The sequence below is a fragment of the Prunus avium genome, chromosome 4 (assembly GCF_965620075.1).
Source record: "Prunus avium chromosome 4, drPruAviu1.hap1.1, whole genome shotgun sequence".
Classification (NCBI taxonomy): domain Eukaryota; kingdom Viridiplantae; phylum Streptophyta; class Magnoliopsida; order Rosales; family Rosaceae; genus Prunus; species Prunus avium.
In genome coordinates, this window is record NC_142287.1 from 25,347,386 (window position 1) to 25,366,688 (window position 19,303).

The 19,303-nt window shown below is 37.4% G+C and overlaps 1 protein-coding gene and 1 pseudogene across 1 annotated transcript; both read right to left on the reverse strand.

Moving 5' to 3' along the window:
• Nucleotides 1-4,505: 4,505 nt before the first annotated feature.
• Nucleotides 4,506-9,226, reverse strand: LOC110774442 (glutamate receptor 2.8-like). Its single transcript, XM_021978978.2, has 5 exons — nucleotides 8,929-9,226; nucleotides 6,224-7,476; nucleotides 5,822-6,134; nucleotides 5,312-5,709; nucleotides 4,506-5,195 (listed from the first exon to the last, which is right to left on the reverse strand). The coding sequence occupies exons 1-5, from the start codon at nucleotides 9,194-9,196 to the stop codon at nucleotides 4,800-4,802; spliced, it is 2,628 nt and encodes an 875-aa protein (XP_021834670.1). The 5' UTR covers nucleotides 9,197-9,226; the 3' UTR covers nucleotides 4,506-4,799.
• Nucleotides 9,227-11,448: 2,222 nt separating this feature from the next.
• LOC110774443 (glutamate receptor 2.7-like) lies at nucleotides 11,449-14,582 on the reverse strand (annotated as a pseudogene).
• Nucleotides 14,583-19,303: the final 4,721 nt, after the last annotated feature.

Consider the following 19,303-nt stretch of genomic DNA (forward strand, 5'->3'; position numbering starts at 1 on the left):
TTGAGCAGCACATGCTACATTTTTGGGATTAAATAGGACTTTTGACAGCTAAAGAAAATGAAAAAATAGGGTTAAAAAAATAAATACAAAATTTCTTTATTTTTTAAATTAATTAAAAACTATAAAAGAATAAAACAACAACAAAATTATAAATAAATAAAAAACCCACCACACCCAACCCCAACCCCATCTCATCCTCCCCCAGTCCGTTCCCAACCCCCATCCCCTAGCCCCATCCACTCCGATCCCAAATACCCACCCGCATCTCATCCTCCCCCACTCCGATCCCAACTCCCTACCCCCATCCCCTAGCCATATCCACCTCAATAGACCCCAAACTTGAACCCAGCACCCCCTCCATGCGAACCCACTATCTCCCCGCCTCTTTCTCTGATCCTCTAGCTGATTGGTTGGGTTTGATGGATTTTTCATGTTTGGGAAAATGGTGACCTTGTTAGCTGGGGAATATAATGGATGGGCGTTGATGAGTGGCTGGGCTAGGCTGTCGTGGGGATGATTATGGGGAGGGTGAGGTTGAGTTGCGAGATCGGTGGGCATGGTGATCGGGCTGGGGGTTGGGAGGTGGGAGAGGGAGGAAGGTTTTTGCCCTTTTGATTTTTAGTTTTTAATTTATTTAGTATAATTTATTTAACTGGACGGGTTTACCCCTAAATTTAATGTCAAAATTGACAGAATCTAATGGCGAGATCAATTCACCAACCTAAAGAGTAAATAGACCATTTGAACGAATAATTTAAGGGACCAAAATGTAACTCGTGTACAAATTGAGGGACCATTTGAATTGAAAACCTGAAAAGTAAATAAAACAGAAAAATATATCTTTCAAGTGGTGGTCATCCAAATTTTCATATTTTGAGTAACACTGTGAATTATCATTTTGTTTAATCCAGGAAGAGAGGGGATTCGAACTTGGGTCATGTTTTAAGTTATAGTTACTGTGAATTAACAGTAAATCGGTTACTTAAATTCCAAGCAAGTGAACATCAATTATACGTAGTAGGGTGGAACCTGGAGAATGACCACTTGATCAATTTCCTAGGAAGATCTATACATATATTTAAGCAGATAAAATATAATTCCTACTTAGACATTTTCATTTTGGAAGTTATTCTCTTTCACGTTTGAACAAGTAGCGTTGCCTCGGCATAATGGCATTGAAGTTCATGGTATTTGGATTGAAACTTTATGAAGAAGAAAATATTACATTACAAAATAATGGTCTAAAGTGAAAGTTTAGAAAATAGGAGTCTATACGTACGTGTTGGTCTTTGAATTGTTCCAAGTCATCAGTTCTTGCAAGTAGAGAAGTCTTGACATTATGCTTTGAAGAAATGTTTTTCCATATTCCTAATTTCTTAATGTATTTTCTTAAATATGAATAAATAGAAGTTGATAGGAGTTAAGAGTATTTTTTTTGTACTAGGACTGATCTCATGCCTTTGACTTGTCAAGCCACCATCACTTGCACCAAGAGTCTTTCGAAGAAGATTTTGTCCGGTATAGGAGTGGTCATGCTCATGTCTGAGTCTGATTGTTGTATCCTTTTCTGTGCCTTTTTTTCCCCTTGGGTCTAATAATTTGGGGTTATTGACCAAAACAGTCCCTCGCTCCAGTATCATTTTAGTTCACCAACTAAAATTTTCATTTGAACTATTCTTCAACTCTTCATTTGGTATCAAGATGGTCATACCGTCAAAGTCTATCAATTTTTTTGTTAAATTAAGGGGTAAAACCGTCACTCATTCCCCATCTCATGACTTCAACCCACACCTCAGCCTCTCTCACGACTCCAACCCACATCTCAGCCTCCTCCATCCTCAACCCAGCCCCCCCTTCTCCAACCCCCTTGATCTCTTGCATAAAGTAGCAACTTCAAGCCTAAAGGAGCCCGAAAAATCAGACCAACCCGATTCAAATATAAGCCATACCCAACAAAAACAACCCTAGATCAGATCTGAGTTGGTTTACAGAGAGAGACAGAGAGAGAGAGAGAGACCTCATTCATAAGTTTTCATTTTCGTAGCTTTTGGGTGGTAATTATCGTGGATTTGGGAGAGAGAGAGAGGGTGCAGGTCATGGTGAGAGCGGCTGGGAGTGGTGAGGTGACGGTGGGTGGAGGCTGAGAGGGGGGAGGTTGCGAGGTTGGAGATAGGGGTGGGGGAGGTTGCGGGGTTGGAGAGGTGGGGTTGAGTAATGATGGGTTTGTTTGTTTGGGGTTACCTTTTTTAAAATTTTTGTTATTTATTTTTGTATTTATCCGATTTTAAATTTTTTAATTAATTTAAACAATAGAGAAAAAAATTATTACTTTTTAAGTCAATGTCATAAAAAAAAAGCCATGTTGGTGGTGAGATTGAATTTTTTCAATTTTAAAATTAGGTACAAGTTCCTATAATAGTTTCCTTTAATTTTTAATTATTGTTTACTCTTTTAAAAAAATTGTTATTTTATTTTTATATTTATGTGATATTAATTTAAACAATAAAGAATTTATTATTATTAATTGTTAGGTCTTTCTCACGAAAAAAAAAAGCCATATGGCTATTGAGATTCAATTTTTCAAAATTTTCTAAGTTTTATAATACTTTAATTTTTAATTATATATTACTATTTTAATTCATAGAGACATTTTTACCTCTCAATTTAATAATAAAATTGACAGACTTTAATAGTAGGACTGTTTTGATACCAAATGAAAAGTTGAAAGACCATTGAAATGAAAAATTTAGTTGGTGGACCAAAACGATACTGGAGCAATAGTTGGGGGACCATTTCGGTCAATAACCCAATAATTTGATATGCCATTTGTTTATGTTATTTAATTGAAAAATGAACTGTTCAAATCATGAGATTACATTGCGCGGTAAGTCCAACGGATAATTAAGGCGTATTAATTACAATGACTAGACTTAACCGGATTGCATGCCAGTTGCATTGAGAGAATTTGTAGGAGTAGTTTCTGTTTTGGCCTAAATTCTGCGCGCTAGCCTAATTGGCTATTGTACTTTTTCTACAAACAATATATGGGTTTTATTTGCCAAAAATGGAGAATAGCCTATACCATTCAAAGACAGGTGGGGTAAAATATACCAATTACCCAAAGTAATTTTGATAAATTGGAAGTTAATTACCACCAATTGTGATTTAATCCAAGACCCAAGATTAATTGGCTTAATATTTACCCAGTTCATGATATTTTGAGCTTAGAGGAATTGATCACCATACTGTTGGTGACTAACTCAAAACCAAATTGATAACCTTGAAGCTAGAAGGGTAAAAGCAGCTTTCGCTTTAATCAAAAGCCCTAGCTATTTGCTTATAGAAAACAGGCTGTGTTCCTTTTTACCAGCATCCGTGTGGTTTCATTAACAGGATAATTGATCCTTGATTCACTACAAACCAGTTTACAAAGAACGGGCAGGAGGCATTTAGGGAAATTGGTTGACAAAGAGCCAAAACTGATCACCATAGCCGGCTGCTGATCTTTGTTACTTTTGACATTGAGAAACCAAAAGTATTATTACTTCCTTATCTGTTAGGGATTAGTGGAGTAATACTTTCCGAATATTATTCTTCAAATATCCATGAGTCATCATCATACATTCTCCTATAAATATAAGAGTACTTGAACTGGAAAGAGGACAACAAAAGCAAGCAAGCAATACAAAAATACTATTAGTCAAATTGACAAAACACCAAAGATCACACGATCTCAAAATCCTTCAAGTTCAGAAGAAGCAAGCAAGCAAGCCTACAAATGCAATCCAGCTTAAAAGGATCAAGCAAAACTCAGATTTCTGTCGTTACAAATTCGGTTCACAATAGATGAACCAAGCAGAAGCTAGGTTATTCATCATATGAAAACCTCAACAAATTCTCAAAGACATCTTGATGTCTTAAGCTCATTAGAATAGCTTACAGATCACTCCCAATCAAGCAGAACAGGTACTGAAGTGCAATTCCAGTCCAGCCACTGCCAATCCAGCCGCTTTCAATCCAGTCCAGACAAAGACATCATGTTGTCTTAATCTCATACATACAGTCCCTCAAGACAAGCAGAACAGGTGCAAACTCGCAGTTCTGCCCACTTTCCAAGCCTCTTTATGGCTCAACCTGATTATAGCTCTGCCAATGCAGTCATTGGTATCGATTTTCAACTAATCTTCCTTAGTTGAATGTACTGACATGCAATTCCAGTACAAGAAAACTCAATCCAGACGCTAGAAGTTTAGTCCAGCTTGACCAGAAGTCAATTCTGCAAGGTGATTCCTATAGGAAATGAAAGTTCAAGTCTCTGAGACCTTTCAAGAATTGGCAATTTTTATTATGCTATATAGTTCAGGCAGTTCTGCTTGAACTTGTGTGTCTTATTTTCCAAACATGTGTATTTTGCTTAACTTCCCAGATTTATTGAGAGAAATTATAAAGTCATCGCCTGTCTGAGGTAGGAAAAAAACTTACTTTGGAGATATTCCTCACCCAAATTCACAATCACTTAATCAAAGTCAATAACTTGGGGCGCAAGTTATTACATCTTTTAAATTTGTTAGGGTTTTTAACCGCTAACAATGGCACGCTCTAACATAAAAGAAAGTTGACTTCTTGACTACAAATGGTTTTTAGGTCAATCGAGAACTTTACCTAACCGCTAAAGGTACAACAAAAAAACGGGTAAACAGTTTCATCAATTAAATTACTAATCGATTAATGGGTAACTCCTGCTGTGCTTAATTAATTTCATGGCAATGGCCTCTATGTACAATGACTACATTTGAAGATCAGTACTCAGTTGCATTTGGAGAATTTGTAGGAGTTGTTTGAGCAATATCACTCACTTTTCTTGAGAACCGCCCCCTTTGATTCCCCCAGTGTTTCATTACAGCCATCATCAACTTCCAGATAACATTGTGTTTAGACATGGACATGGAATTATAAGCACGAAAGATGTAGATGGCAAGAGCCATGGAGGATGTGCCTCCCGTGAAAACGAACAACAACCAGAAATGACTGAGGCTGACACTATGACTAAGACGTTCATCCTCCTCCGGATCCATGTCCATGCACTTCTGAGATGCAAGCATTTTTTGTTCTAAGTCTTGTAGCGTTCCTTTTTCGGACACCTTCAGCATTGCTTGAGTTACACTGGGAAGCAACTGAGATCCCCTTGGAAATGCCTGCAGAACAAGCAAGAAAATTTTGATTAAATTATTAAATCCCACCATGCATTTTGTTGCAGCAATGTCGTTGCCCAAATGAGAAAAGCTTCTTTAGAATAAGGTAGTAAATTTACAAATCCAAATCCCCCAACATTGTATGTAGGTCCAGTCATGGTGAAGCTTTTGCAGTTTTCTGCGAGGAACACTTTGGCCATAGGAAGGTTAAGAAAAAGGGCCGCAACTTCTCTGCTTCTGAGGGCTGGAGCGTATTCATCAGACCCGGAGAAGTTCTTGATGTTGTTCTGGCGGAAGTGCAAAACTTCCTCCAGATATTTTGAAATATATGAGACTCCGGCACAACCAACCATTGCATTGCTGTTTTTCAATGCAAAAACATCAACCACAGTCGGTTCAAGCTGCGGCAGAGTCAGCAAGCTGGTGAGCTTAGCGGTGTAAGTTTGCGTGATAACTAGCGCCATGAACAGCCACACGACCATTGTGATCCGCGACAGATTGCTTTTCAACTTGTTTCCTTTGTTCAATCATTGAAAGGTAGATGATTATTTGATTTTTTTAGATGAGTGTTAAAGTTAAAGCTTGTGAAGGAATTCTATGAAAGAAGGAACTATGAGTTTTATTCTTACTATTCAAGGAGAAAAGAGTGCTGAAGGCTAACCAAATCAAGGTTCCTACTTGATTTGAGATGGAGCCTTTGAGTTCAGGGCAGTGGTTTCTCTCTATCAACCATATAACAAAGCCATTGTAGATACTTGTGGCTCCTATTAAAACCCACATGGCATTTGTGAAAGGCTTTATGAATAACCATGCTTTCTCTCGTGTTCTTGAACGAACTGGTACTATCATTACCAGTCCGGATTCAGTGTAAGGCGCTGTGAATTCTGCATGCTGATATCGGTTGGCTAGTATCACTATATTACCAACTGCTGCATCAAACTTCTGCTTCAATCCATTCAAAATTGAAAAAAGCAATTGTGATTAGTATCAGTTGTTGGACAATAAATATAGTCTAGCAATCAACCTCTTACCTTTAAATGAATTTGCTCAACTAAAGCATCAAATGTGCCATTGAAGGGAAAAAAGTGGTATGGCAAATCAAATGGCAATTCGTCTAGAGTGGCTTTAAAGACATCAATGGCAAGTCCTTTATAAGAGCAAGAGATGTTTCCCAAGTGATCTTTTTCCATTTCCACTTCTACATATTGTTTGAATGATGCTCTGGTTGGAACACCAATTTTCAGTGGATTGGCACTTGTTGGTGGACTCCATCCTTTCGGCGTAACTCGAGTCCCCCCTGGCCAAGAAACTAGCCCCAAAGCGTTCGTGGAAGATTGCAATGTATAACTTTCACCAGTAGTCTCTGAGAAACCTCGTCCATCCGACCAGAAACCAAGTTCTATGTAGCTCTCTCCCTTCACATTGATGATCTGAAATGTATGTGCTGGAGCTATTGTTTGGCTAGTAAAATTAATATTCCCGCTTAAGCCATTAAAATCACTTTGCAAAATGTTTGATATAATTTGCTGCCTTCCCTGCTTCTTCTCTCTCATTGCAAGAGCCACAGTCCATGCTGCATCATAAGCCTGCGCCGCAAAAATGCTTGGTTCATGGTTGTCCTCTTCAGGATACTCTAAACTAAACCGCTGACAAAATTTATCGTGAAAATCCCGAAAATGGGTTTCATTTTTGGGGATGTAGCTCTTTACTCCAACAATTCCTTGCATTGAGGAGATGGTAGAGGCATTCAAGGAAAGGACAAGGCTTGCAAAGGGATCCGTAATGATCCATACACAATCCTTTTCCATCATTTTCATTCTTTTTGCCTTCTCAAATAGCTCAACTGCCAATGGCAAGGACAAGTGGACAACAAACACTCTATTTTGGCTGATCTTGAGTCTCTCAAGCTCCTCTGACAGCGATGAAGAAGCAAAAGGCTCGATAGCTACATAATGGCTGATTTCTGCACCTACTTCTTTGAGAGCATTAGATAGATGGCTTAGCACTGCTGGAGCTGAAAAGTCTTCGTCTTCATAGATTATGGTGACTTGATGCCACTCCCACCTTTGAACTATAGCTGCTATTGCTTCCATTTGCTTCAACTTGTTTGGTGAAGCTTGAACTAGAAAGGTACACAATTCTGTTGCCCACTCTGGAGTTGCATCAGCTAAAGACATAATAGGAATGTGACTCTTACTTCCAATCTCAGCGACTAACGACACCTCTTCCCATGTTTGTGGACCGAGAATTGCTTGCACTTGATCCGTATTGATAAGACTTCTGGCTGCAATTTGATCAATGTAATGGCATTTAAATTTTATATTTAAATAGCAGGAATTAGTAATACACAACTTCCAGGAATTAGTATTAGCAAAAGTACTATGGTGAGTATGCGTATTTCTTGCTACATGGTAAAGATCCTTAGCAGCGGAATGGTTGAACTAAGAAATTACCATTAAGTTCCAAGTATGTCATACAAAAATGTGTCAAAATTGAATTTAAAAGTTTTTCGTCGTATTAGATATCCTGAGCCCGAAATCAGTAGTGCATCAGTAGACTTGTTGTGTCACAAAAGTAGAGAGAGTTGCACTGGACCTTCTCGCTGTTAAATTTCAGAGAGACGGGTTAGCGGCCCACTATTAGCAACACCGATATATTCCCTAAAATTAACTGAGTACTCCCTATGACCAAATTATTTATTGAATTATAAATTTACCCTAATATACCAAAATGACTAACTTGCTGGGATGTAACGGCTTTTTGTATTTGGGGTCTCGGTTTTCCATGAAAGATGTTATAGTCTGCTTCTTTTGGCTGATGTAAAGAGGGACTCAGTTAATTTTAGGGTTCGTTTAGCAACACTCTAATTTATTTAGTCAAGTTTCTGATGTACGCCCCTCACGTGGGACCATCACATAGTGTGCCGCTGGTTGAGCCAAGTCCACATTGGAGTCAAATTTTCAAGTCCAACACGTGAGCACCACGTATTGGGTAAGGGTAAATATTTAAGCCTAACATGTGAACACCACATGTTGGGTAAGGAGTAAGTGTAAAGGCCCAGTAATTCAGGCCCAGTCAATCAACTCGCTTTGTTACCATGTTAAATTTTAGAAAGATGGGACAGCGGCCCACTACTAAAAACATTGTTATTGTCCCCAACTTAACCACCTACAAACCTAGTAGGTGTGAGGTTTTATCACAAAATGCCACAGTGATATTAGTAGTGGAACCATTTATTATATCTTATATTTTATTTAGTCAAATTTTCGATGTAGGACTTATATTATTCAACACCGGCGAACGCAAGAAATGGTGAAACGGTTTGGCTCCCTTTTGGGCCTTTACCGGTTGGCTTTTATGATATCTTTGTTGAAGAAAAAAAAAATTACAAACCAAAATATTTTATTTAAAATTGCAATTATTTATTTATTTAGAAACTGATAAAATAATAATAATAATAATTTTCAAGTTTTTGGCTTGCCCCAAGACTTGTCTTCGTCATAGAACAATACACTGGGTAAAATTTTATGTTCTGTGATCCTCTTCAGTTTTATATTTTCAAGAAAGAAAAATGGATAGATGATCTAGTTTTCTTGTTTAGTCTAAGGGGTTAAATAAGGAAGCGTGAAGGTTTCATCATTGAAACATGTTTTGTGAGAGAGTTGTCATATTATGTACACAAATTTCTGCTCAAAACACAGCTTAACAGTGAAGAGGGGAAAAAAAAAAAAGGTACCTGCAATAGCTGCCTGCAGGGGGTCCCCTTGAGAGTTTCTAATCTTCAAATCCAAACGGTGATTGTTTTTGTTAAAGAAATCCTCCACCGCGATCTGCATCGCAACACTCTCTTCTTTGCCAATTCGAGAACTGTTATCCACAATGGCACCTAGTATACCCATGAAACCATCATCCTTTGTTGTGTCACTAATTCCATCGACTATCAAAATTTGTTTAAGTAGTAAAACAAAGGCCATGAAGGACAGAAAAGCTGAAAAGTTGTCCATTCTGTGCAAATATGGCAAGCAATGGCTTTGTTTGCTTTCCTGTTTATAAGAAATAGAATTGGTCTCATATTCTTTTATGCCGATTAAAAATTACTCCCTTCGTTTTCTTGGGTCCAAGTCAATGCAAGGAAATTGTCTTTCCTGTCTTTTTCTTTTGATCAGTAAGGATCAAATCTCTCTGCAGAATGTGTGGTGTTCAGCAATTATGGTATACTTTCCTGGTCATTAACATGACAAAGACAAAGATGTGATAGTAATAATGCCGTGAATTAGCAATTTCTTTTCGTGATCAATGGGGAGGGGGATTTGAACTTGGGTCCTCTTTCAAGTTATAGTCACTGTAAATTAAAAGCAATTAATCGGATACTTAAATTTCCAAGCAAATCAACATCAATTATACATAGTACGGTTGAACGTGGAATGACTACTTGATCAGTTTCCTAGTAAGAGATCTATATATATACATATATTTATGCAGTTAAGTAGAAAAAAAAAAAAAAGTCCTACTTAGACATGTTCATTTTGGACGCTATTCTTTTTCATGTTTGAACAAGCACCGTTGCCTTGGCATTCAAGTTCATGTTCTTTGGATTGTAACGTTTATGAAGAAGACAAGATACAGCTCAAATTACAAAATAATGGTCTAAACTATTGCAAGTTTTGAAAATAACCTGTTGGTCTAAACTGTTGAAAGTTTAGAAAATAATGGGTCTTTGAATTGTTCCAAGTCATCAGTTCTTGCAAATAGAAAAGTTTCGCCATCCTATTTACTTTTAATGTATTTCCTCAAATATGACTAAAACCTTAGATATCGAATAAACATGAGTTATTTTAGGGTTTAACCCTTGTTGTATTTTTATATTAGGACTAACCTCATGCCTTTGACAATTTTGATTTAAGTCCAAACTTGACTTGTGAAGCCACTGTTGGGGTAATTTCAAAGGTCAGAAGATTATGAAATAAAAAGTTAGAATCAAAAGGGTTTAGCTATTATGTCTAGTTTATGAGTTGGTGTTAATATGAGGTTTAGTGGGTATAGTGGTTATGATTAGGTTTAATGTTGAGTTAATATTCTGGCTTATAAATAGGCGGCGTATCCACTCTATGTTATGCGTGTATCAAGAGTATCAAGTGTGTTGTAGTAGAGTATTTGAAGTATCAATCTTATTGAAGTTTGTCTCAAGTAAGTTTGTATAGGAGCTTTGTGTAGCCTTCGGGCTTCACATCTCCAAAATTATGTTATTTATTTAGTTCATTATATTGTATTTTCCCCTACATATTTAGAGTGCATGTGCATAAAACTAAATCCATCAATAGCCACCATCACTTGTGTTGGCACTAATCTAAACAGATAGAAATAGATGTAACTTATAAGTGGTGTGGACGATCTAGGGATCAATTTGAGAGTCTGATGCGGATTCCTCTCTTCCTGGGATGCCGATCCTGAATCAAGGAGAGCTGCGGCTCATGAGGCCTATGGCACCAGTGTGGTACCAGCTAAAGCCCCTCCGATGCCGAAGTCAGTTTATCTTAAGAGCTTTTCTATTGACAATGTATTTAGCATAAAAGTCAAGTTGAAAGTCTTACCCCTTATCTATAGTGAAGGAGCTTATTTATAAAGGGCATTTGGTATGCTCTTAGTACTTAGTTTCGATGTGGGACTCGTTGGAGGGTCTTCTGAGGTCGACACGAGTCTGTGGATATCTAGGCAGGGCCTTCGAGGTTTGCTCCGCAAAATCGTCGATGCATGCCGATTGTAGGTTTTGCATGTTTATCGATAGCTGATGCCGAATGTTTGCTCATTGAGGCGATTGGGAGAGCTTACCATTCCACGTGTCACAGTATGAGTGTAGGGTCAGATATGGTACAAACAACTTGCACAAGAGTCACTGAAGAAGAATTTGTCCAGTATATCTGATTGTTGTATCCTTTTGTGTGATTTTCTTTTCCCTTGGGTCTAATAATTTGATGTGCTTTTAAGATTAGATTTTAATCCAACCTGTTTGATGAATCATAACAAATAAATTCACACTAATCCGAATTATTTCGTATTCAATTTGATTCATCAACCTCGAAATTTAAGGTTAGGCAACTGCATATATGCTTTAAATACAACTGTATAAGGTTACACCCCAAATCAACATTTTCAACCAAAAATGTTGTGTTTATCAAGGCACATCACTACTCTTAATTTGAATGTAAGCGGAACATCAATTTCTATGCAACATTTCTTGGCAATGGCCTTACAATGGCTAGACTTCACCAGATTGCGAGTTAGATGCACTTGGAGGATTTCCAGGAGTACTTTCTGAAATTTCACTTACTCTTCTTGAGAACCATCTCTTTTTATTCCACCACTGTTTCATTACAGCCATCATTAACTTCCAGATAGCTTTATGTTCAGACACAGAAATGCAAGCACGAACGATGTAGATCGCAAGAGCCATTGAAGATGTGCCTCCCGTGAAAACGAATAACACCCAAAAGTAACTTGGGCTAAGACCAAGACTAAGAGGTTCATCATCTGGTTCTGTGTCTGTGCACTTCTCAGATGCAAGCATGGCATTCTCTAAATCTTGAAGCTTACCACTTTCGGATACCTTGAGCATTGCTTGAATTACACTAGGAAGCAATTGAGATCCCCTTGGAAAAGCCTGCGGCACAAGCAAGAAGTTCAATAAATCACATCATGCATTTTGTTGAAGAAATGTGTACAAAGTAGTGCAAATGAAAAAACTTCCAAGATAGAAAGTTACAAATCCAAATCCTCCATTTTTGTATGTAGGCCCAGTCATGATAAACCTTTTGCAGTTTTCTGCAAGGAAGACTTTGGCCAAAGCACGATCAAGAAAATGGCTGCAATTTCTTTGCTTCTTAAGGCTGGAGCATACTGATCCCCGGAGGAGAAATTCTTGATGTTGTTGGGATGGAAGTGCAACACTTCCTGCAGATATTTCCAAATATAGGATACTCCAGAACAACCAACCATGGCATTGCTATTTTGCAGTGACGCTACATCAACTACAGTCGGTTCAAGCTGTGATACTGTCAGCAAACTCGCGAGGTTAGCTGTGTAAGTCTGAGTGATAACTAGCGCCATGAACAGCCACACAACCATTGTAATCCTCGACAAATTGCTACTTAACTTGTTCCCTTAGTTCAATCAATCAACAAAAGTTAATCAAAAGAGACAGCTAATCGATGCTTTGAAATAAGCTTCAAAATTAAAGCTTGTGAAGAGATTCTAGAATGAAGATAAAGAAGTTTTGTTCTTACCATTTAAGGAGAAGAGAGTGCTAAAGGCTAACCAAATCATGGTCCCTATTTGTTTTGAGATGGAGCCTTTGAGTTCAGGGCAGTTGTTTCGCTCTATCAACCATATGACAAAGCCATTGTAGATACTTGTGACTCCTATTATAACCCACATTGTGTTTGTGAATGGCTTTATGAATAACCATGCTTTCATTTGTGTCCGAACGGGTACTATCATTACCATTCCGGGTTCAGTGTAGGGAACTGTAAATTCTGCATGCTGATATCTCTTTGCTACTATTGCTATACTACCAACTGCTGCATCAAACTTCTGCTTCAATCCATTCAAAATTGAAAAAAGCAATTGTGATTAGTATCATTTGTTTGACAATGTATATAATCCTGCAATCAACCTCTTACCTTTAAATGAATTTGCTCTACTAAAGCATCAAATGTTCCATTGAAGGGAACAAATTTGTACGGCAAATCAAATGGCAATTCTTGTAAAGATGCTGTAAAGAGATCAATGACAAGTCCTTTATAAGAGAAAGAGATGTTATTTCCCAAGTAATCTTGTTGCACTTCCACCTTCAAGTATTGTTTGAATGTTGCTCTGGTTGGCACTCCAATTTTAAGTGGATTGGCACTTGTTGGTGGACTCCATCCTTTTGGCGTATCCCAAGCCCTCCCTGGCCAAAATACTTGCCCCAAGCCATTCATGGAAGAGCTAAAGATAGCACTTTCACCAATACTCTGCGAGAAACCTAGTCCATCTGACCAGAAACCAAGTTCTATGTAGCTCTCTCTCCCATCACATTGATGATCTGAAATGTATGTGCTGGAGATATCGTTTGGTCGGTAAACTGAACCTTCCCGCTTAAGCCATGAAAATCACTTTGCAAAATGTTTGATAAAATTTGCTGCCTTCCCTGCTTCATCTCTCTCATTGCAAGAGCCACAGTCCATGCTGCATCATAAGCCTGCGCCGCAAAAATGCTTGGTTCATGGTTGTCCTCTTCAGGATACTCTAAACTAAACCGCTGACAAAATTTATCGTGAAAATCCCGAAAATGGGTTTCATTTTTGGGGATGTAGCTCTTTACTCCAACAATTCCTTGCATTGAGGAGATGGTAGAGGCATTCAAGGAAAGGACAAGGCTTGCAAAGGGATCAGTAATGAGCCATACACAATCCTTTTCCATCATTTTCATTCTTTTTGCTTTCTCAAATAGCTCAATTGCCAATGGCAAGGACAAGTGGACCACAAACACTCTATTTTGGCTGATCTTAAGTCTCTCAAGATGCTCTGACCATGATGAAGCTAAAGATGGGAGAGCTACATAATGGCTAATTTCTGCGCCTACTTCTTTAAGAGCATTATAGAGAGATGGCTTATAACTGCTGTAGCTGAAAAGTCTTTTTCTTCGTATATTATGGTGACTTGATGCCACTCCCAAAATTGAATCATTGCTACTATGGCTTCCATTTGCTTTAATTGGTTTGGTGAAGCTTGAACTAGAAAGGTCCACAGCTCTGTTTCCCACTTTGAAGTTGCATCAGCTAAAGAAACAATCGGAATATGACTCTGAGTTCCAATCTCAGCGACTAACGATACCTCTTCCCATGTTTGTGGACCAAGAATTGCTTGCACTTGATGTGTATCAATAAGATCTCTTGCTGCATTTTAATCAATGTAAGGGAGATTGGAATTGCATATATCTAGTTCTTGCTTTTGCAAACAAAAATTCAAAGAACTAGTTATAGAAATAGTGCTACATCATGCATCCTATGAGATATCCTTGTTGGCTAAAAGAGGAAGATAACCAGACAGTGGTGGGGAGTTTGAAAGAACCTGATATAGTAAGCTATCTTTGATTGATTACTCTCTATGCACTTTTTAGATAAAATGTAACAAACTTCTGCTCAGAACACAGTTGAATTAGAGGTGGAGAAAAAAAAAAAAAATGGTACCTGCAAGAGCTGCCTGCCAAGGCTCCCCTTTAGAGTTTCTGATGTTCAAAACCAAACTGTGACTGCTTTTTTTGAAGAAATCCTCCACTGCCATCTGCATCGCTACGCTCTCTTCTTTCCCAATTCGAGAACTGGTATCTACAATGGCACCCAGTATGCCCATGAAGCGGTCATCCTTTGTTGTATCAGTAATTCCATTAACTCTCAGCCTTTGTTTAAATAGTAAAACAAAGGCAATGAGGGACAGCAAATGTGAAACCCCATATTTTTAATATTTCATAAATTAAATAATTACAATTATCAATCTCCAAAAAAATTATATAATTAATAATATATATATATATATATTAATTGTATAGTAAGTTACGTAAAGATAGCTATTAACTAATAGCCATTCAAATGTTATTGCATGACCAACCGGAGTTGGTCCAAGTGGAAGGGGCTTAGATCCTTTAAACAAGAGGTCCTGGGTTCGATCCCAGGCGCTTGCGAATAGAGCAGACTTTGTTGGGAGAGGTCCCCGCTTTGCGCCCGACAGTACCTCGAGGGTTAGTCCCCGCAATCGCGCGGGGGATACCTTGGTTTTCACCAAAAAAAATGTTATTGCATGGTTTTATTCATTTCAGCACTATTTATCATTATTATTATTATTATAATATATATATATATACAGTTATTCTCTTATCCGGATGTCCGCACGTTATTATCGTGCGGATCCTATTGTAAACAGGCAGGAAAACAGAGAGGGGTAGTACAAAATACACTGCGTCCGCACGATAATAACGTCCGGATGTCCGCATAACAAAAACTATTAGAAAAACTTATATGCTTACTAAGCATTGTTGAAAACTAACGTGTTGCATGGTGGTGTCCTCAAAATCCATTAAAGCTTGAGGTGTAATAATGGTAGTTATTCCTATATATAAAAACTTGTTAGGAGAGTGCTCACAAAGCACTCTACCAAGCCAACGCAAAAGGTTATTTGGGAGTCTAGGAACTTGTAGAATGATTAAGTGGCACAATATTAAGCTTCCTCTAACCGACTCTAGTATACTATAAATAGGTCTACTCAATAGTTCATTGATCATAGGTACTTCAAGTATGTTAGGGCCCGTCTGGTAACGTTTTCAGAGAGTGTTTTCTAAGAATATTTTCAGAGAATGAAAACAAGAAAACAAATTTGCATTTTCAGGAAATGAAAATGCGTCTGGTAGATTAATTGGAAAACATCTTCAGAAAACAAAAACAATGAAAACGTGTCTGGTAGTACAATTTGATAATAATAATAATATGTGAGTTATTTTTTAAGCATATGTTTGCTAATTTATGTTCTAAAAAACATTTTTTTAAAAGTATAATTTGACAAATAAAAAGTTATATTGTTTTTTAAAAGTTAAATTTATTTTTATCTATTTTTTTCTTCTTCCTCTTTTCTTCTTTTTTCCTTTTCTCTTTTCTTCTCCCTTCCAAGCCGTTCCTTTCTTTCTTCCTCTACTTTCTCTTTCATTCTCCCTTCCCTCTTTTTTACTATCTCTTCATGCCGCTGCACCCACTCCTTCCTTCCATGGCATGAATCCCACCAACCCACCTCTCTCTCTCTCTCTCTCTCTCTCTCTCTCTCTCTCTCCTTAATTGGGTGGTGGTGGCGATGGTGATGCTTTGATTGGGTATGGGTGGTGGAGGTGCTAGGGGTCGATTGCTTTTTTACTAGGTGGCGAGATGTGTATTGGGTTCGATTGGGTGTTTGGTCGTGATTCCATTGGCATGGTGTTGGTGTTGGTGTTGGTGTCGGTTGGGTTTGATAGGTGGTGGTGATGTGGGGACTGGGTCTGTGAGGTTTGGTGGCAATGGCAGAGTCATGGCGGTTGAGATGATGATGGTCTGACAATCGTGGCCGTGGTATGTTTGATTTTGGTTGATGTTTTGGTGTGATTTTCGTTTCGTTTCTGTTTTGCTGGGTAGAGTGATAGGGTTGTGGGTTTCTGTTTATGGTTTAGGAGTTTGTTTTCTGTGAGAATGAAAACATATTTTTTCTGTTTTTCCAAAGTACACGTGATGTTGTTTTTATTTTATGAAAACATTCTCACTGTTTTCTGTTTTAGTCTACCGAACGGATTCTTAGTTTGTTTTCATTCTCAGAAAATGAAAACGGGCGCTGAAAACTTAACCGAACGGCCCCTTAGTCTCCTAAAAATCCTAGACGGAAGAAAGAAAGAGTTAAGTGAGGTGAGATTTTGGAGAAGTTCAAAGTATTTGAACTTCCAACTAGGAGTTACGCAATAGCTTTGGATTTGAGGTAGGGGTTCTTTCTTGTGGAGGTTTTGCATAAATTGATTTAATTAAATGTTGTGAACACTATATTATGCTTGGTAATATTGTTTGATTATTATTCTTGATATTGGGTGTTTACATGATTGTCAATTATCATTATAATTTGATTAATATTGACATGTTCATATGTTGTCGGTGGTGGTTGGAATTTTTGGTTTGATAAGGAAATTATGGAAAAGAGGATAATGGGAAGAATCTTTTGTGTAGTTGAGTCTAACCATTGTAGGGACCAAGTTCAGGCGAGCCCGTGTGCACAGTAGATTAGGAAATCGGCGGTATAATTGTCGGTTGGGTGATAAGGGCTTGGAGATCAATGGTATGGACAAGATGACTAGCAAAAGGGGAATTATGGGATGATTGAAATGGGTGTTAGTTTATATAATGGGGCATTCGGAATCACAGTGGTAAAATGTATGGTATGGGACATGCAGATTTGCTTGCCCTATTATATGGATTAACTGGTTGGGTAGAATTGAAGTTCATTCATACATTGCATAAATTGTACATTAAAAATCTCACTAATCTTATAAGGCCCCTACTGAGCATGTAATGCTCACCCCTTAATGAATTTATTGCAGGTTCTGAATCTGAAGTTTAGTTGTGACAAGAAAACAAGAAGAAAGTGTTGCAGATAGCTTTTGATGTTTTGTTAAAAGTCTATATTTTTATGTTATTTTGCTTGTAAAATCACAATATAAATTACTCTGGTTTAAATAGAAGTTTATGTTCAATTCTCTTGTTTCTTGCTATCTAAATTTTTTAGTTTTAGTTTTTCTTTCACCTCACACTCCCAATAATTAATTAATTAATTAATTAAATAAGTAAATAAATTGGGGTGTGACAGCAAAGCAGTAAACTTGTCCATTCTGTTGCAAATATGGCAAACAATGGCTTTGATTCTTGTCCTATTTATAAGAAATGAAGTTGGTCTTATATTTTTTACTCAGTATTAAAATGTTTCCCTTCTTTACTTGGGTCCTAGTCAATGCAAAGAGTTGGTTTTCGTGTCTTTTGCTTTTGATCAGTAAGGACCAATCTATCTGCAGAATGTATGGTGTTCAGGTTATTGTTTACTTTCCTGGTCATGGCATGAACAAGATAAAAACAAAAATGTGATGGTAAAAGAAGAGGAAATGAGACAGAAAAATGTATAGCGTCTAATGCATATCATGATGGGGATTATTGGTAAATGTTTTTTTTTAATCAATTGGGGATGAGGATTCGTACTTGAGACATCTTTCAAGTTATGATCACTGTGAATTAACAGTAAATCAGTAATTGTTAACTACATTCATGTTGACATTGTCTTCATTACTTAGATTCCAAGCAAGTCAACACCGATCATCCATAGTAGGGCGAAACGTGGAACGACCACTTGATCAATTTCCTAGTAAGATTCATATATACATATAAATATATCTCTCGTTCACCATCCACTTAAGTACATGAACAATAATTAAATGCTACTTTGACATGTTCATATTCTTTTTTATGTTTAAACAAGTAGCGTTGCCGTTGCCATTTAACTTCATGTTATTTGGACTGTTTTATGAAGACAAGGTGAAAGCTTACGTTACATATCAGGACCAAGTTTATTTATACGGGAATTAATGTTGGCCTGCACATCGCAGTCTATGGTCTATACGTGTTGATTGATCTAAAGTTTTGAAAACAATGGTCTTTGAATTATTCTGAGTCATCAGTTCTTGCAATTAGAGAAAACATTAGCTTAATTCCTCATTCTGCAGAGTCTTGAATGATGGAATGCGTTGAAGAATGTTCGATTATACTAATTACTTTCCTCAAATATGACTAAAGAAGTGATTAACTTTTTTGGTCATATTTGAGAATAATTAAATTAAGAGTTGTTTTGAGTTCTTTTTGGATTTTTAGGGGATGGTCTGTTGGTGTAGGTGGCTCATATAAGCCATGATGTGTAAGTCTCACATCGGATAATACAATAATAATCTACAGTTTAAATATAGGTGGTCCACTCTTAACTGCACCGATGCATTTTGTGATAAAACTCCACACTTAAAGGTCCATTGGGTTTTTTCTCTACTAGGTGGTTAATGTGGGAACCATATCAGTGCATGGTTTGAATAGATAGTGGGCTCCTATTGGGCCCACTAGCTTGTGTCCATTTAAGTTCAAGTTGAATTGTCAAGCCACCATCCAGATTTTCTAGATTTTTTTTTTTTTTTTGGGACTAGATGAGTCTTCCAAAATCCACCAAATGAACTCAATTTTGCACAAGGTCCTTGTGTCCATTTAAGTTCAAGTTGAATTGTCAAGCCACCACCCAGATTTTCTAGATGGGTGTGTCAAAATCCACCAAATGAACTCAATTTTGCACAAGAAAGTCCTTAGCAAATAATGAATTTGCGTACGTGCATAAAGAGTCATTAGAAATTTAGCAACAGCATAAATAATTCTTGATTGGCCTAAGTGCTTTCACGTTAACGATGGGATTGCTAGAAGGTTACTTTATCTTCATAAAAATATGTCTGGACTGAGGATTATTCACTGTGATGATCTAAAGGGTAGCTATGC